Here is a 20402-nt window from a genome sequence, read left to right on the forward strand (position 1 = left end):
AAACCTTACAGTGAAATGCTTACTTAGAAGCCCTTAACCAACAATGCAGTTTTTAGAAAAAATAAGTGTTAAGAAAGTATTTACTAAATAAACTGAAGTAAACAGTAAACTGGGATAATGGGCACAGGTTAGTCGAGGTAATTGAGGTACATGTAGGTAGAGTTAAAGTGACTATGCATAGATAATAAACAGAGAGTAGAAGCAGCGTCAAAATGTGTGTGTGTGTGTGTGTGGGGGGGGGGGGGGGGGTTTGGTTAGCTGTTCAGGAGTCTTATGGTTTGGTGGTAGAGGCTGTTTAGAAGCCTCTTGAACCTAGACTTGGTGCTCTGGTACCGATTGCCGTGCGGTAGCAGAGAGAACAGTCTATGACTAGAGTGGCTGGAGTCTTTGGTGATTTTTAGGGCTTTCCTCTGACACCGCCTGGTATAGAGATCCTGGATGGCAGGAAGATTGGCCCCAGTGATATACTGGGCCATACGCACTACCCTCTTTAGTGTCTTGCGGTCAGAGGCCGAGCAGTTGTGAGGATACTCTCGATGGTGCAGCTGTAGAACTTTTTCAGGGTCTGAGGACCTATGCCAAATCTTTTCAGTCTCCTGAGGGGGAATAGGTGTTGTCGTGCCCTCTTCCTGACTGTCTTGGTGTGTTTGGACCATGACAGTTAGTTGGTGATGTGGACACCAAGGAACTTGAAGCTCTCAACCTGCTCCACTACAGCCCAGTCAATGAGAATGGGGGTGTGCTCGGCCCTCCTTTTTCTGTACTTCCACAATCATCTCCTTTGTCTTGATCATGTTGAGGGAAAGGTTGTTCTCCTTGCGCCACAGGGTCAAGTCTCTGACCCCCTACCCATCGGCTCTCATTGTTGTCGGTGATCAGGCCTACCACTGTTGTGTGATCTGCAAACTTGATGATGGTGTTGGAGTCGTGCTTGGCCATCCAGTCATGGGTGAACAGGGAGAACAGGAGGGGACTGAGCACGCACCCCTGAGTGGTCCCGTGTTGAGGATCAGCGTGACGGATGTGTTGTTACCTACCCTTACCACCTGGGGTCGGCCCCTCAGGAAGTCCAGGATCCAGTTGCAGAGGGAGGTGTTTAGTCCCAGGGTCCTTAGCTTAGTGATGAGCTTTGAGGGCACCATGGTGTTGAACGCTGAGCTGTAGTCAATGAATAGCATTCTCATGTATGTGTCCCTTTTGTCCAGTTGGGAAAGGGCAGTGTGGAGTGCAATAGAGATTGCATCATCTGTGGGTCTGTTGGGGCTCTATGCAAATTGGAGTGGGTCTTGGGTTTTTCTGAGATAATGGTGTTGTGAGCAATGACCAACCTTTCAAAGCACTTCATGACTACAGATGTGAGTGCTACGGGTGGTTAGTCGTTTATGCAGGTTACCTTGTCAGTGTCAGTGAAGACACTTGAAGACACAGTTGGTCAGCGCATGCTCGGAGTACATGTCCTGGTAATCCGTCTGGCCCTGCAGCTTTGTGAATGTTGGCCTGTTTAAAGGTCTTGCTCACATCGACTACGGAGTGCGTGATCACACAGATGTCCGGAACAGCTGGTGCTTTCATGCATGCTTCAGTGTTGCTTTCCTCGAAGCGCACATAGAAGTAATTTAGCTCATCTGGTAGGCTCGTGACACTGGGCAGCTCACTGCTGCACTTCCCTTTGGAGTCTGTAATAGTTTGCAAGCCCTGACACATCTGATGAGTGTAAGCAGGAATCAGGAGGATATGGTCAGATATGCCAAATGGAGGGTGAGGGGGAGCTATGTACCCATCTCTGTGTGTGGAGTAAATTTGGTCTAGAGTGCACATGTAACATGGTGGTAGAAATGAGGTAAAATGGATGTAAGTTTGCCTGCATTAAAGTCAATTATGTTTTTTGCTGTTCCCCAAATAGCATTTTTTTGTTTTTAAATTGTGTCGAAATGCAGTCACTGAGCTTCAACTTCCCTCACACCCCCCTTTGCCATACCCAGGTTTAGCTGAGCTTCAACTTCCCTCACACCCCCCTTTGCCATACCCAGGTTTAGCTGAACTGACGCGACTGTGGTTACAAAAGTGTTTGTCAGCAGTAAACATGGCCAAAGGCTGCGCAACCAAGTATAGGCTATTGGATGCAAATAATTTTGTCCTTGCCTTTTGGTTTCCTTACTAAATTTTAAACTTAAGTTTCTCAAAACTAAATTGGTTCTACAATGTTGAAAATCCAATAACAATGTGTGGAGATCCAATTCTTTCCTTTAATTTCTACTTATTTTAGAAGAAATTGGGAATTATTTAAGAAAAGTGAACGAGTGCAAATATATTTAGCCGCCACTTTATGTTCTGGAAACTGATGAAAAACAGTTCTTTACCCTGTACGAGCAAAGTTACCCCAGTAACTCATCATGATTCTGCTTAGTTGTTCATCTTTCTCGGCACAACCTGAGAAAAAGAGTAATGAGTGGTGAGTGGTGAGTGATTGTATGAAATAGAGTATTTATGGAGAACTTGGGGAACTGGATTGATGACATGCAGTACGATAGATTCAAGGTTGAGGTTAATTCCTTTACCATCCATTATAAAATGTGATGTGAAGCAGAATCCAAAAACAAACATAAGCTCATCTCCGTGGTCAGACCCAACAAAACTCGGCCTCATCTTCTTAAGCATGCTGGGAGTTTGCTGGAACTCATACAGGTACACAGGCACACCTGCATCTGTTGTGTGGGATAAGACAGTAACATTTAGGTTAATTGGCCTCTGGAAATAGACTTGAATTCTGTACGGAGACCTCAGAATGTGATTTCTGATATACAGTGCATTCGAAAAGTATTCAGACCCGCTCACTTTTTGACATGTTGCTACATTGCAGCCTTATTCTAAAATGGATTAAAATGATTTTTTCCCCTCATCAATTTACACACAATACCCCATACTGATGAAACAAAAGCAGTTTTTAATAATTATTTTGTAAATGTATAAAAATAAAAATAAATGAAAAAAACATTGAAGCAACTTTGGCAGCGATTACAGCCTCGAGTCTTCTTGGGTATGATGCTACAAGCTTGGCACACCTGAGTTTCTCCCATTCTTGTCTGCAGACTCTCTCAAGCTCTGTCAGGTAGGAAGGGGAGCGTCGCTGCACAACTACTTTCAGGGGATGAGATGTTCGATCGGGTTCAAGTCCGGGCTCTGGCTGGGCCACTCAAGGGCATTCAGAGACTTGTCTCGAAGACACTCCTGCCTTGTCTTGGCTGTGTGCTTAGGGTCATTGTTCTGTTGGAAGGTGAACCTTTGCCCCAGTCTGAGGTCCTGTGCACTCTGGAGCAGGTTTTCATCAAGGATCTCTCTGTACTTTGCTTTGTTCCTATGTCTCTTGATCCTGACTAGTCTCCCAGTGTCTTCCCCACATCTTGATGCTGCCACCACCATGTTTCACCGTAGGGATGGTGCCAGGTTTCCTCCAGACGTGACACTTGGCATTCAGGCCAAAGAGTTCAATCTTGGTTGCATCAGACCAGATAATCTTGTTTCTCATGGTCTGAGAGTCCTCTAGGTGCCTTCTGGCAAACTCCAAGCAGGCTGTCATGTGCCTTTTACGGAGAAGTGGCTTCCGTCTGGCCACTCTACCATGATTAGTGGAGTGCTGCAGAAATGGTTGTCCTTCTGGAAGGTTCTTCCCATCTCCACAGAGGAGCTCAGGAGCTCTGTCTGAGTGACCATTGGGTTCTTGGTCACCGCCCTGACCAAGGCCCATCTCCCCCGATTGCTCAGTTTGGCCGGGCGGCCAGCTCTAGGAAGAGTCTTGGTGGTTCCAAACTTCTTCCATTTAAGCATGTTGGAGGCCACTGTGTTCTTGGGTACCTTCAACAATGCAGAAATGTTTTGGTACCCTTCCCCAGATCTGTGCCTCGACACAATCCTGTCTCTGAGCTCTACGGACAATTCCTTCAACCTCATGGCTTGGTTTTTACTCTGACATGCACTGTCAATTGTGGGACCTTATATAGACTGGTATGTGCCTTTACAAATCATGTCTAATCAATTGAATTTACAATCGTGTCTCATCACTGCAACTCCCTAACTGGCTCGGGAGAGGCGAAGGTTGAGTCATGCGTCTTTCGAAACATGACCACCCAAACCACGCTTTTTAATACTCGCCTGCTTAACCCGGAAGCCAGCCACACCAATGTGTCGGAGGAAAAACCATTAAACTGACGACCGAAGACTGCCTGCAGGCGCCTGGCCCGCCACAAGGAGTCGCAAGAGCTCGATGAGTCAAGTAAAGCCCCCCCAGCCAAACCCTCCCTTAACCCGGACGACACTGTGCCAATTATGTGCCGCTCTATGGGACTCTTTGTCACGGCCGGTTGTGACACAGTCCAGGATTGAACCTGGGTCTGTAGTGACGCCTCAAGCACTGCGATGGAGTGCCTTAGACCGCTGCACCACTCAGGAGGCCCCCTGTTTTTCTTTTTTTTTGAAATTTGCAACAACAAAATTTTTTGTCATAATATTGTGTGTAGATTGATATTTAATCAAGAATAAGGCTGTAACGTAACAAATGTGGAAAAAGTCAAGGGGTCTGAATACTTAACGAATGCACTGTACCAGTTCTAATCCTGAACTCTATGGGCCCTAGTGCTCTTACCTCTGTGGAAGTTTGCCGTTTGGAGGGCAGGAATGGTAAACATAATGTCCCCAAGCAGCTCAGTGAACCCATCACGGTTTTTCACCCGATTTCCAGAGGTTCCCAGGTATTCATCTGCTATCAGCTCAGTTATCCACTGATCCTTGGGCTGAAGGAGACAACAACCATTCAGTGTAGCCACATCATGTATTGTCATCAGTAGTTAGACAATATCATCTGGTGTGCTTTTGTCTTACATCTGGGTAGAACATGGCCATCATGGGCATGACCTTCACCCGGTCCACTCCATCCTCCCAACCTGGAGGAGCAAAGAACTATGGGAGAAAACACATTACTACTTTTCTAAAAATCACTATTTAAAGAGAAAAAGAGGAGTACAAAGCCTTACAATTTAATAAATCAACTCATCTTTGGCAATAATACGTTAATACGATAAAGGGGAATTTAGTAGTTAGTTAGTCATTTAGTCATTTTATTCTTTAATCTAATATCTCCACCATGAGCGTAACCCTAACCCTGAGATGCGTGCGTGTAACTGGTGTCACTGTTCTAGTTTAACAGCTTTGCTTCCTCCCTCACCTTCCTCTGACTGGGCTTGAACTAGGGTACTCTGCCTGTGAACACATGTGACCACCTGCTTGACAATGTACATACCAGTCGCACAGCTGAAAATGATCTGATTCAATAGCACCATTTCAAGTTGTGAATTTATCCAGTATCATCTTAATATGGTACATACACTTGATGCGTAAATCATGCAATAGTGTAAATGGAAGATAAAATAAAATTTGGGTTGTGCAAGCATTGAGCAAGCGATGTGTCTAAACCGGAGTCAAACTGCACTGAACAAAAATATAAATGCAACATGCAACAATTTCAATGATTTTACTGAGTTACAGTTTATATGGAAATCTGTTAATTGAAATAAATTCATTAGGCCCTAATCTATGTATTTCACATGACTGGGAATACAGATATGCATCTGTTGGTCACAGATACCAATTGTGTTTGTTGTCCATAGCTTATGCTGCCCATACCATTACCCCACCACCACCATGGGGCACTCTGTTCGCAATGTTGACATCAGCAAACCCGGGATTTATCCGTGAAGAGCACACTTCTCCAGCGTGCCAGTGGCCATTGAAGGTGAGCATTTGCCCACTGAAGTCGGTTATGATGCCAAACTGCAGTCAGGTCAAGAACCTGGTGAGGACGAGTAGCATGCAGATGAGCTTCCCTGACAGTTTGCGCAGAAATTATTTGGTTGAACTAACCCACAGTTTCCTCAGCTGCTAGGTGGCTGGTCTCAGATGATCCTGCAGGTGAAGAAGCCGGTCCTAGGCTGGCGTGGTTACATGTGGCTGATTGGACACGGAAATTAACATTCAATTCTCTGGTAACAGCTCTGGTGGACATTCCTGCCCTCAGCATGTGTCACGAATCCCGCTGAAGATGGTGCCTCTTCCTGTTCCGGCGGCGGTCGTCGTCGCCGGCCTACTAGCTGCCATCGATTCCCTTTCCTTTTGTTTCTGTTAGTTGGGTCTAATTGGTTACACCTGTTTTGAGTTAAGTTTTGTTTGTAGGCTATTTAAGGGCACTAGGCCCGCTGGTTATTGTGCGGGCTTGTTCTCTGTTTCATGGTGTTGGTTGATTATTGTGATCTCTATTTTTCCGGACAGTTTTGTCCTGTTTCTTCGGACGGGTTGTTTCATGTGCCCTTGTGTTTTGCATGTCCGTTTTTCCGCTGTCATTGGAATAAAAGATCCACGTACCTCCACCCACCATTCATAGAAGTCATAACAGCATGCCAATTGCATGCTCCCTCAAAACATGAGACATCTGTGGCATTGTGTTGTGTGACAAAACTGCACATTTTAGAGTGGCTTTTTATTGAGCCCAGTACACGGTGCACCTGTGTAATGATCATGCTTCTTGATATACCACACTCGTCAGGTGGATGAATTATCTTGGCAACGGAGAAATGTTCACTAACAGGGATGTAAACAAATGTGTGCACAGAATATGAGAGAAATAAGCTTTTTGTGCATATGGAAAATATCTGTGAAATTTTATTTCAGCTCATGAAACATGGGACCAACACTTTACATATTGGTTTATATTTATGTTCAGTATATGTAGCATAGCACTAAAGCTGAGGATGTCACAGGATTATATCCACTCCTCACCATTAGGGTTCATTGAATGGTTGTAACTACTATTCTTTCTCCTGTGTCACTAAATCACATTTTCCATAAAACTTTGGAAAATGCCTAACATCTAGCATTGATTGTTGAAAGAGATTTAAATTGTCTTTCAAAATCAACTCACCTTTGCTAAAAGCCAGCCACCTTCGTTGTCATTGACTCCAGTCATAAACGGCACCTTGTGCATCTCATGGTTTTGAGAAATCTCCATCGCCGATTTGGACAAGAACTGCCCGTCAACAGTCACACCAAAGAATAGCATTTGATTCTTTAAAAAGACAAGATTGATTAAAAGAGAGAAAAACATGTCAACAAGACATTACAAACAAGCAAAGGCCCTCTAGAAAATGTGGCTGCAAAATATTACCAGATGAAAGGGAGTTGGTTATCATAATCTTTGATATTACCTTCTAATGCTCATGAAACAATAATAGTCTATTATGCAATCTCTATCCACATCATACCTATTTCATGTCACAATATGCACATTTCTAGGCTCAGTGTTTTTGTTCATCTACCTCCCAATGCAGAACAGCAGAATATGTTAATATGCTGGTTGTTTTGTATGTATATATTAATTAAGTTTGGTTTTCATTGCATTTTTTATTTTACTTTTTATTTTTCATATCTGAGTTTTGACCACATACAACATGCATGCTGACTCACTGTTGCAAGACTGTGATGGCAGGTCTGTTTGTTGGGCTTGGATAGATAGCTGCCATCACAGTCCTGCAACAGTGGCTAATGTGTAGCTTGCTAGCTAATGTGTTGTAATGTGTTGGCTTTTTTGTTTCACCTAACAGTTTTTGTTTCACCTGCCAGTTCCTGTAAGGATAGGGACTGTGTGTGGAGATGGGAGGCTGATGAGGCTCATAGTGGGGACTTTTCTGGACCCTGGCTGAGGTATGGTGTGCTTTGGCACTTCAGCTGCTAAGGCCTCACCCAGGTGGGTGTTATGCTTTCATCCACGGAGGACTAGATACCTTCAGAGGAGTGGCTATTGCAAAAGAACTGTGATTGTCCTGGGTGGAAAGGTGCCCTGATAAAAAGCTCCTGACCTGTCTGTCAGACTGACCGCTTTTCCCCTGGCCGTAACATCAATTCCCCCTCTGCTCAAGCCTTGTCCAACAGTTCCACTCAAGCCCTGCCCAACAGCTTCTTTCAAGTCAACTGCTTAACAGCTTATATATTTAGTTTATTGGGTTTTAGTACCATATAAAATCATACAAAACATTGAGAACACCTGCTCTTTCCATGACATAGACTTCCCAGGTGAATCCAGGCGAAAGCTATGATCCCTAATTGGTGGCACTTATTAAATCCACTTCAATCTGTGTAGATGAAGGGGAGGAGACAGGTTAAAGAAGGATTTTTAAGGCTTGAGATAATTGAGACATGGATTGTGTATGTGTGACATTTAGAGGCTGATTGGGCAAGACAAAAGATTGAAGTGCCTTTGAACGGGGTATGGTAATGGGTACCAGGCGCACCGGTTTGTGTCAAGAACAGCAAGCTGCTGGGTTTTTCATGCTCAACAGTTTCCTGTGTATATCAAGAATGGTCCTCCGTCCAAAGGACATCCAGGCAACTTGACACAACTGTGGGAAGCATTAAAGTCAACATGGGCCAGCATCCCTGTGGAACGCTTTTTACACCTTGTAGAGTTCATGCCCTGATGAATTGAGGCTGTTTTGAGGGCAAAAGGGGGGGGGGGGGGGGGTGCAACTCAATATTAGGATGAATGTTTTGTACACTCAGTATATTTTCACACTGTAAATTGTACTCTCAATTCTCATGTCCTCATTACAATTCATACATGTTGTATGATGATAAGTATAACCAAATGTTAAGATTGGTGTCCTTCCCAAAGACATAGCTAGAACCCTGGCAAGATATGATACTGTCCGGGATATCCCACCTGTTTCTGAATGTTCATAATGTGATCAGCAGGCAACTTCTTCACACAGTCTGCTATCTTCACTGTGTTGGTGCTTTCACAGCCAATCAGGTTTGCCACCGTCTATGAGACAAGACCAATAGAATAAATCGTTATGGTTGTAATGACTATCAGGACATTGATGGATGACAACTATTGAGTGGGCAGTACATTTGTTTAAATATGTGCAATACTATTTATGTCTCTCAGAGTACTGAGCTTGGTGGAGAGAAAGTTTGAAAATACCTGTGCCACAAGCAGGGGATTGGAATTGAAGAGCATTTTCATTGCTGCGGTACCACTCTCGGCTATTGCGCCATGGAACAGACCAATAGACAATGGAGAGAGAAGCTAGCGATGGAAAAAAAACAACAATCAATAAGCTAATCAAGATAGTGATGTCTCAAAACATGAAACCTATATTTCAGGGACACTCCAATTAGTATGATATGTTACGTTTCGTATGGTATATATTAATTTGGGAATGTCCATCATCCATTTCGCATGATATGTTACGACAGCGGTTTGCAATCTAGGGGCCGAGAACCCATGTGTGGTTGCCTGATATGAAAATGGGGTCATGGGAGAATTTCCGAACAAAAATACATGCAAAAAATATATATAATATTGTCTTTGTATCTCAAAATCATTGTAATGTGGTTAGCCTTAAAAATTGAAATGAAAATGATTCAAATCTAAAAGATACAATTCAACCAGAGAGCACCCTTAGATCATGGGAAAAGGCCACGCTTGACCGTTGCACTTGAATCATTCCCACCATGAATGGCTAGGTCCGCTTCGCTATGAAACCACACACTATTGTAGGGACTTTGATATTACCGCAATTTATATGGTAAAAACAATGTGTGGGGAGGCAGAGGTACAGAAACTCACATCAATACCTTTGTCAGATAGCACCGTTAAACAAATAATTAATACTATCACTAGCAATCAAGAGCAAACTGACTGAACGACTCAAACTCCTGTTAGCTGTGAGGGCCGGAATGCCCATGCATTGACTTTTGTTCACTATACATGTCGGTGGATGCTATTCATGAGGACATATTGTCTTGTCTCACGATTCCCGAGCATGAAACGGCAGAAGGGATGTTCAGTGTGCTGAATGGTTATATTAACGAAAAACAGATTGTATATGTGACCCAATTCATGAAACTAGGCATATGTCGCAAGTCATGACAGGAGAGCTGTTTGAACGTAATTTTTTTTTTTTTATCAAAATGCGTTTTTTGGCCTTCTCGAACATGTGAACTTTCATGTGCCTTAACAACAAACTTGCATGACATCTGTAAATACGACAGAAACCTTCCCACTAGCCATGACTTGCTGAGATTATGAGTGGGCTGGACATGCCAAGAGAAGAGTTCAGATTGGTCAGCCATATAGTAGGCTTCTGTCTATTTGAGCTGTGGAATTAGAGTATGAGATGGATAAAACACCAGTCTCCAAATTACATCTTCAAACTAAGGGCAACTGTGGCATGGCATCAAAGACAGGGAGACGAGTCCATCATGCATGATGATGTACACAGGTAAGATAGTCTAGCGTTAGCTAGCTACATTTTCAGATATTAAATGTTTCACAGAAAGTGGTTTCATTTCAAGCTAAAGTGTACTGTTAGCTAGCTCGGTAACGTTAGCTGGCTGGCTCCCTTGCTGACATTATTATTTGAATCCCAGATCTGTTTCACAGAAAGTGGTTTCATTTCAAGCTAAAGTGTACTGTTAGCTAGCTCGGTAACGTTATTATTCGTATCCCAGATCTGTTTGCTTTGCCAGATAGAGCCTAATGTTAGCTAGCTAACATTGAACCTGGTTGGTTAGCTCCCAGCATATTCATGCAGTATAGTAACAACATGATTTGGCACTATATTCATTGTTGTTTAACTGGCTAACTATAGCTGGCTGGCTCGTTAGCTAATGTTACGTGACGTGTCATTTTACACGTTGTTTGCCAAGCTAGGTTCATTGTTTACCTAGCTAGCTACATGTATTAAGCTAAAGTGTAATGTTAGCTAGCTAACATTAGCTGGCTGACTCCCTAGCTGGCGTTGTTATTCGTATCCCAGAGCTGTTTGCTTTACTAGTTACAGCCTAATGTTAGCTAGCAAACATTGAACCTGGTTGGTTAGCTCTCACCATATTCATGCAGTGTAGGATGACATGATTTGTCACTATGTTCATTGTTATTTAACTTCCTGGCGTTAGCTGGCTGGCTCGTTAGCTAACGTTACGTGACCTGTGATGTTACACGTTGTTTACCTAGCTAGGTTAATTGTTTACCTAGCTAGCTAGCTACATGTCTTAAGCTAAAGTGTAATGTTAGCTAGCTAGCTAACATTAGATGGTGGCTCCCTAGCTGATGTTGTTATTCATATCCCACAGCTGTTTGCTTCACTAGTTAGAGCCTAACTTTACCTAGCTAACATTGAATCTGGGTGGTTAGCTCCCAGCATATTCATGCAGTGTACTGTAGTAACAACATGATTTGGCACTATGTTCAATGTTGTTTAATTAACTAGCTAACTTTAGCTGGCTGTCTCATTAACTAACGTTGCATGACGTGTGTTATTTTACAAGTTGTTTACCTAGCTAGGTTAATTGTTTACCTAGCTAGCTACATGTCTTAAGCTAAAGTTTACATCACGCTTTGAATATGGCCGATGTCAGTAAAGATCTGCAAAGAAGCGTAATGAAATTGTTGCAGGCTGTTTTTATGTTGTTCATAGGTAAACAAATCATCGGCCAGAGCATCAAGTGTGCGCTCTTAACGCTCCGAGGTCGAAACCAGATGGGTGGGGCTAAAGCTTAAGAGGGTGTGAACGATGCTGAATGGGTGTAGACAAAGAAGAGCTCTTCACTTGATACCAAAACATTCAAAGGTCATTTTCTCATAAGTGAGTTTACAAGTTTATCATATTTCAAAGCAGAATTACTTTCCCATTGTTCCTCAACAATGCAATATTATATTCCATTTTGTAGCTCTGAGTCTCTACTTTTATCCAATGTAAAAAACACAATTTCAAATTTTGCTACATAAGACCGAATCCAGGTGGTGAGTCACATATGGGATTGAATGGTAGTCTTTTGCACAGATGGGGCTACAACTATCATGGGATGGCGGGCAGGCCTCTGCACTCTAGTTATGGATGTGTTTCTCTCTGCCATATGTACGCATTGTATGATACACCGAGAGCAACTGGCAGAAAAAGAGCGCAGCAGGTATCTTCGATTGTAAACTACATCAAACCACATTCACTGCACGCAGGTCTGTTGGCAAACAATTGTGCAGATATGGGATCAGAGCATTATAATGTTCTATTTCACACCGAGGCTTGGTGGTTATCGAGGGGGAGAGTTGGAAAGATTTTTCTCATTGAGAGAGGAACTTTTGCAATTCACATCGGATGTAAAAAATCCGTACTTCACAATCCGTTTGACTGTGATCCTGGCTCATTTGACATTCCAGTAATTTAAATCAAACAGCTGATCGACCTGTCATGTGACCGATTGCTGCAGACAAAGCATTCATGGGCCACTACGGAGGAGTTTTTGTTCCTGACTCAAAGGGAACAGCCTGGCGTCTCCCTCTGAGCATTAATGATGCGTTCAAAACAACTGGAAACTCGGAAATCTCAGACATCAGTGCCTTCAATACAACTGGGAACTTGGAAATAAACGAGCTCCGGGTGGGAAAAAATATTTTGAATGGACATCCAACTCGGAATTCCAACTATTGAGAAGGTCCGTCCGTATCCATCCATATCCCCAAATAAAAAAGTAAACATCGGTTGTTGATTTTTTTTTCACATGGGTGGGGACACGAGAATTTTCAGATATCAAAATGGGGTCATGGGCCAAAAAAGTTTGGCAACCCCTGTGTTACAAATTTCAATTTGTATGATACTGTATGATTGGAATTGCAATTTGTAAAATATGTTACGATTTGCAAAATGATATGTTACGAATTCCAATTTGTTGCAACATAAATGTTTGCCTGAAGTAACCTTCTGTCCTATGTAACCATTCCAAATGGAACATATCATACTAATTTGAGTGTCCCGGATTTACTTTTACTATGTTATGTCTAGTCTATGAGACTAGGCTGATATTTCACTCAAAATATTATGCAATATACTGTATTGATGGAAATATGTTTTCATACAAAATTATTTGGTAAAATAAGTGTTACAATATATAAATTATAGACAAAATGTTTGATGCATTATATTTTACAGTTTACATAAATTGCTAAATATGTAATATATTTTGTGTGTGTGTGTGTGTGTGTGTGTGTGTGTGTGTGTGTAGATCCTCACCAGTAACGATACGCTTGCTCCACCAGCAGACTCTCCAAATATGGTGACCGACTTGGAGTCGCCCCCAAAGTTGTGGATGTGCTCCTGGACCCACCGCAAGGCTTCCACCTGGTCAAGTAGTCCCATGTTCCCTGGGGCATACTTGTCTCCTGTGCTGTATGGAAAAGATGGAAAACAAGCCCAAAACAGTGACATGTTTTATTTAACTAGACAAGTCAGTTAAGAACAAATTCTTATTTTCAATGACAGCCTACCCCTGCCAAACCCTCCCCTAACCCGGACGATGCTGGGCCAATTGTGCGCCGCCCTATGGGACTCCCGATCACGGCCAGTTGTGATACAGCCCAGGATCGAACCAGGATCAAACCAGGGTCTGTAGTGACACCTCTAGCACTGAGATGCAGTGCCTTAGACCGCTGCGCCACTCAGGATCCCTATTTTCAACCAGTAACTATCAGGAAATAACACTGATCACACTTTGGCAGTGTTAGTTTCATCAGCTGTTGTTCAATATGATACAAAACACAAGAAAAACACATTTTGGACTGCACTGGGCCTTTAACAGTATAGCTTCTTTCCTCACAAGTCCTTACTGGCACTTGAACTTGGATCCCCTGCCTCGCAAAATCACACTAGAGTATGTTCTTAGCCAGTTGCGCCATGGCAAAAATATCAGTTCAGCAACTCAAGTGGAGACAAATCCAACACTTGTATAGGGGCAATGTTAAAGGCCAAATCACCATTACGGAATGTCAAACCAAATAATGAAGTTGATTTGACCATGACATTTAGAAAATTGCACGGTTGTCCATATCACTTCCATTGATTTCTAGTTAGCGGAGGCTAAAGTTAGCTGACATTTGTTGTGGCTGTTTAAAGAAAAGCAAACCATGGATTACAGTTTCTCCTGGTTCATAGACTACTTTCAGGGTGAGGAACAGGTTGTGAAATACTGCACATCCAAATCAAACCAAATTTTGTGCCAAATTCAACAGGTGTACACTTCACAGCGAAATGCTTACTTACGAGCACATTCCCCCAACAGTGGTGCAGAGTTTAAACAATTAAGACAAAAAAATAAATAAGCAAATCGTAACACAACAAAAACAATAACGAGGCTATATACAAGGAATACCCCTTTAAAATATCCAATTGTGTGTGGTTCTGTAGTAGTTCAGTCTTACCTGAAGAACCCCAGCCATCCCAAACGGTATTGGATCACCACCACAACCACATCCTGGTATGCAGCCAAAGCAGAACCATCATATGCTGATGCAGAACCCATGGCGAATCCGCCACCATGGATCCAAACCATGACCTGAGAAACACAAGCAATACATGCTGAAAAAAGTTCATACCAGCTGCATTTAGATTCACTTTGCACTTATCATCGTGTACATATGTTGTATTATATGACTTCAGGTTTTTTGTATTTTTTAACTTATCTTATGTTGAACTCAAATTGCCCTTCATGGACAATAAATATTTACTGAGCTGAACTATGCTTATGTGTGGCCTTGTAGCCTTTGATAATCTGGAAGTTTATAGCAGTTATCGTTAACTTTGACTAATGATGAAAACATATTTCCTGCACAGCTTCACTGCACATTGACAAGTATTCCACTTAGCATGAGTCATTCACTACGATAACTGACTGAAAAAGTATGATTATTTATCATAATACAATTCACAAACATAATACATTTCAGTAGCCTACACACACCTGACAAATTTGTATTGAAAAAGTGCGTCTCTGATGAGAATAACATTAAAGCACAATTTTTTTTTTTAAACCCAGTAGGCCTACCGTAATACAGGAAATATCATCTTTATTATTAAATTCTGCCACTACCGCGGTGTGACCTAACTTTCTGGAGCCCGCAACTCTATATTGTTTCAACAGCATCACTGGGAAGTCAATCAACTGTTGACTATATGTGTCTGATATTACTTACATGAAGCCTTGTTTTCTCAGCAGGTTTAACTGGAGTGTAAATGTTGAGATAAAGACAATCTTCTGACACCTCTGGGATTTCCACTGTCATGGACACATTGGAGTAAAGGTCTTTTGTAATTTGTCTGTCTTGAAAACACCTGAAAAACATAAAACTTATTGAGAAGTCTGATTTTATTCAATCTCATTGTTTGTCTAACCCTTATTCAAATAGCCAGAAACTTGAGATATATGGTTTGTTTGTGACCTTGCTGGGTCTTACATGAGAGGCTGCTGGATGGCGTCCCTCACTCCCTCCCATCCCTCCACAGGCTGGGGCGGGGCCAGTCTCAGGGGGCCGACAGGTGGTTTGGCAAACGGAACACCCAGGTAGGCCTGAACCTCCGTCTCCTTCCCCTTTACGCTCACATATTGCCCTCTCAGTCCCCCCAGTTTGGTCTGGACCACCGGTGCTGTTGAGATGTTAAGCAGTTAGTTATAGGTGTGTTACTTTCGAAAAACAGCAGGGATGTATGGTTACTCCTTTTCATTGAGTAAAAATTGGTTTCAGAACACCCTTTAAAAGTGTATAATCCAGTATGTTTATCCAGCTCATATACCATTCTTGTGGACAACTCATGTCAACAGCTTTGAATGTAACCCTCTGTCTATGCTGTATATCTGTGCTATAGCAATAGGCCACAGTGGTATGTCGAAAGTACCTCTCCCATAGCACTAGCATAAAATGTGTTTTTTTATTGCATGAACACAAAGTACATTATTGCATGAGGAAAAAATCCAGGTCAAACTAGGGATTATTAGACAAAGAAAACACATAAATAACGATAAGGGGGTTATATTTCAAGGGATACGGAATTTCCATTGGAGCAGAGAATGGTCACATGAAAATAAAAAGTAGTCAGACATTGACTGACAGCAATTACTTCTCAGATGTTTTGTTAATTAATAATGATTTGAAAATGCCTTTACAGGTGCATGTATATGATATTTACCCATATTAATGATCACATTTATTACGTCAGAAATGTTATCTTGAATACCATCTATTTAAAAACGATAGGAGTGGTATTTCAGGAATTACCTAAATCAAGTCTCCAAAAACCTTGTGCTTATTTCTATCCCATTATAAATGTGTTATTAAACTAACTTTTGGAATAGACACCAGCGGGAATGCACTTTTAACCAATCAGCATTCAGATTAGACACTAATGCATATAATGCAGGAGTCACATCAGTTAACACAATTTGAATTAACATTCTACATTACCATGGAAATTATTGCAGTCGTTGCGAGTGTATAAATGAGTTTACCAGTCAAATTGCCATGGTTAGAGGTTCCAAGCCTGTTCTATTCATGCTATTTTTATGTGTGCTGCTGCTGCATAGTGGTCATTCAGTCAGCTGTTCATTCGACCCCCCCCCCCCCCAAAGTATATTTTTAAGGTTATGACGGTTATTTTATTTTCATGGCGTCTTCATCCATAACCATCGGTTACACGGTTATACGGTAATTGTGCCAGCCCTAGCCTATAATGTGTAAACTTAACTATCAATCTGCTACACAGCCTACGGTAGTTAGGCAACATCCTGTATCTTCTATATTTCCTGACCACAGTTGTTGGCCTATGCAAATGTTTTGACGACTGTTATCAGCTTACTTACCATTGGATTCGGCCAAAGTATACAGAAATAGTAGGCCAATTGACAGGGAAAGTCTCAGTAAGCCTGGTTCCTTCATGGCCGCAACATTCAATGATTTGAGTGCTCAGCGACACGCCTATTGTTATGCAACCCCAGACCTCAACAGAATGCGGGAAAGAGTAGTACTGAAAGTATTTGCTTAGGCTTTATAGAGTTACCCTTACAGGTGTGCCCTTTACCTTTGTCCCTAATAGGGAAGGTGGGGAAATGTATTGTTGGTGTGAGCTGTTGTCCTTAAATGACCAAAGCCATGACTTTGAGGTCATGTCAATTGCATGTACACTCAGCAAAAAAATAAACATCTTTCAAAGATAATTCATAAAAATCCAAATAACTTCACATATCTTCATTGTAAAAGGTTTCAACACTGTTTCCCATGTTCAATGAACCATAAACAATTAATGAAGATGCACCTGTGGAACGGTCGTTAAGACACTAACAGCTTACAGACGGTAGGCAATTAAGGTCACAGTTATGAAAACTTAGGACACTAAAGAGGCCTTCCTACTGACTCTGAAAAACACCAAAAGAAAGATGCCCAGGGTCCCTGCTCATCTTCGTGAACATGCCTTAGGAATGCTGCAAGGAGGCATGAGGACTGCAGATTTGGCCAGGGCAATAAATTGCAATGTCAGTACTGTGAGACGCCTAAAACAGCGCTACAGGGAGACAGGAACACACAATCCCTCCATCAGTGCTCAGACTGTCCGCAATAGGCTGAGAGAGGCTGGACTGAGGGCTTGTAGCCTGTGGGCACACAGGTCCTCACCAGACATCACCAGCAACAACGTTGCCTATGGGCACAAACCCACCATCAATGGACCAGACAGGACTGGCAGAAAGTGCTCTTGACTGAAGAGTCGTGGTTTTGTCTCACCACGGGTGATTGTCGGATTCGTGTTTATCGTCGAAGGAATGAGCGTTACACCGAGGCCTGTATTCTGGAGCGGGATCGATTTGGAGGTGGAGAGTCCGTCATGGTCTGGGGCGGTGTGTCACAGCATCATCGGACTGAGCTTGTTGTCATTGCAGGCAATCTCAACGCTGTGCTCTACAGGGAAGACATCCTCCTCCCTCATGTTGTACCCTTCCTGCAGGCTCATCCTGACATGACCCTCCAGCATGACAATGCCACCAGCCATACTGCTTGTTCTGTGCATGATTTCCTGAAAGACAGGAATGTCAGTGTTCTGCTATGGCCAGCGAAGAGCCCGAATCTCAATCCCATTGAGCACGTTTGGGACCTGTTGGATCGGAAGGTGAGGGCTAGGGCCATTCCCCCCAGAAATGTCCAGGAACTTGCAGGTGCCTTGGTGGAAGAGTGGGGTTACATCTCACAGCAAGACCTGGCAAATCTGGTGCAGTCCATGAGGAGGAGATGCACTGCAGTACTTAATGCAGCTGGTGGCCACACCATATATTTTAGGTTCATGTTTTTAGCCTACCACTGTACATTATTCTGCAATGGACATTTCTTTGCTCCTTCACGTTTTAGAGATGTGAATGTAGCATTTACAAATAAAAATGTTTAGCCTTTGCCATTATTGTTATTATTATGACATAGGCCAACATACATACAACCTAAAGTTGTATGCTATTTTTGCTGCATTTGTTTCACCTTACCAGTGTCGTCACTAGGCTATACTGTATACACCACAGCTCTAGGCTACAGTATACAGTGGGGCAAAAAAGTATTTAGTCAGCCACCAATTGTGCAAGTAAGTTCTCCCACTTAAAAAGACGTTTTCTGTATGTCTTCACAAGGTTTTCACACACTGTTGCTGGTATTTTGACCCATTCCTCCATGCAGATCTCCTCTAGAGCAGTGATGTTTTGGGGCTGTTGCTGGGCAACACGGACTTTCAACTCCCTCCAAAGATTTTCTATGGGGTTGAGATCTGGAGACTGGCTAGGCCACTCCAGGACCTTGAAATGCTTCTTACGAAGCCACTCCTTCGTTGCCCGGGCGGTGTGTTTGGGATCATTGTCATGCTGAAAGACCCAGCCACGTTTCATCTTCAATGCCCTTGCTGATGGAAGGAGGTTTTCACTCAGAATCTCACGATACATGACCCCATTCATTCTTTCCTTTACACAGATCAGTCGCCCTGGTCCCTTTGCAGAAAAACAGCCCCAAAGCATGATGTTTCCACCCCCATGCTTCACAGTAGGTATGGTGTTCTTTGGATGCAACTCAGCATTCTTTGTCCTCCAAACACGACGAGTTGAGTTTTTACCAAAAAGTTATATTTTGGTTTCATCTGACCATATGACATTCTCCCAATCTTCTTCTGGATCATCCAAATGCTCTCTAGCAAATTTCAGTTGTGGGATTTTTGCTCACCGTTCTTGTGATCATTTTGACCCCACAGGGTGAGATCTTGTGTGGAGCCCCAGATCGAGGGAGATTATCAGTGGCCTTGTATGTCTTCCATTTCCTAATAATTGCTCCCACAGTTGATTTCTTCAAACCAAGCTGCTTACCTATTGCAGATTCAGTCTTCCCAGCCTGGTGCAGGTCTACAATTTTGTTTCTGGTGTCCTTTGACAGCTCTTTGGTCTTGGCCATAGTGGAGTTTGGAGTGTGACTGTTTGAGGTTGTGGACAGGTGTCTTTTATACTGATAACAAGTTCAAACAGGTGCCATTAATACAGGTAACGAGTCGAGGACAGAGAAGCCTCTTAAAGAAGAAGTTACAGGTCTGTGAGAGCCAGAAATTGTGCTTGTTTGTAGGTGACCAAATACTTATTTTCCACCATAATTTGCAAATAAATTCATTTAAAAATCCTACAATGTGATTTTCTGGATTTTTTTTCTCATTTTGTCTGTCATAGTTGAAGTGTACCTATGATGAAAATTACAGGCCTCTTTCATCTTTTTAAGTGGGAGAACTTGCACAATTGGTGGCTGACTAAATATTTTTTTGCCCCACTGTATATGGCTCTGACACCATCTGGCTGATTACCTGTCACTCACTTACTTAACTAAACCTTTGTACTATGCCCTATTATGCAAAAGGGTACACAGACTACTTGTCATTGTTTGTCTATCAGTTAATGATCCACCATTAGCCTGCCTTGCACCTTTGGCCTGCATTGTAACAGGTAGGCCTATGTCACACCACAACAAAAATTGTGATGTTTTGAAATTAATGTGAGTAGACTACATGAAACTTCACATGGGCTATGCATTGCTTGAAATGACTGCATTATGTGTCATTTCAATGTCAATTCAGTCAACTGAAATTCTTTGAGGGAAATTCATAGCTTCCACCCCATATGACTTGCATGAATACAACCAACTGTTCATGGACCTCGCCTACAATCCACTGCAATTCCTTTTGTATCTTTTGACTTAGTCTATTTTCTACTAATTTTAATTTACTCTACATTAAAAAAATACTTCCTTAACTTAAATAGCTTCCATTCCATTTGACTTGCATAAATACACCCAACTGTTATTGGTTCAGGGACTTCTTCCCTCCAATCCATGGCAAATGTTTTTTGACTTTGTAATTTTTTTATATGAATTTTAATTGAATTAAATGAGAAACCTCCTTAAAGCTGCAATACTTTTTGAATAACGTGACCAAATTCACATAGAAATACAGTGCCTTGCGAAAGTATTCGGC

At 42.3% G+C, this 20402-nt stretch overlaps 1 protein-coding gene across 1 annotated transcript in view; it reads right to left on the reverse strand.

Moving 5' to 3' along the window:
* Positions 1–16920, reverse strand: part of LOC139373620 (carboxylesterase 2b) — a 35933-nt gene extending 19013 nt beyond the window's left edge. The window contains exons 1-12 of the mRNA XM_071114342.1: positions 16732–16920; positions 15332–15521; positions 15071–15209; positions 14300–14433; positions 13116–13269; positions 9026–9130; positions 8762–8863; positions 6968–7111; positions 4876–4953; positions 4640–4787; positions 2559–2705; positions 2361–2430 (exon numbers count right to left, since the gene is read on the reverse strand). Of these exons, the coding sequence (XP_070970443.1) occupies positions 2361–2430; positions 2559–2705; positions 4640–4787; positions 4876–4953; positions 6968–7111; positions 8762–8863; positions 9026–9130; positions 13116–13269; positions 14300–14433; positions 15071–15209; positions 15332–15521; positions 16732–16807 (1487 nt within the window). The 5' untranslated portion in view covers positions 16808–16920. The remainder of the gene's footprint in view (positions 1–2360; positions 2431–2558; positions 2706–4639; positions 4788–4875; positions 4954–6967; positions 7112–8761; positions 8864–9025; positions 9131–13115; positions 13270–14299; positions 14434–15070; positions 15210–15331; positions 15522–16731) is intronic.
* Positions 16921–20402: the final 3482 nt, after the last annotated feature.

Source organism: Oncorhynchus clarkii, chromosome 2 (genome assembly GCF_045791955.1).
Source record: "Oncorhynchus clarkii lewisi isolate Uvic-CL-2024 chromosome 2, UVic_Ocla_1.0, whole genome shotgun sequence".
In the NCBI taxonomy this organism is placed as follows: domain Eukaryota; kingdom Metazoa; phylum Chordata; class Actinopteri; order Salmoniformes; family Salmonidae; genus Oncorhynchus; species Oncorhynchus clarkii.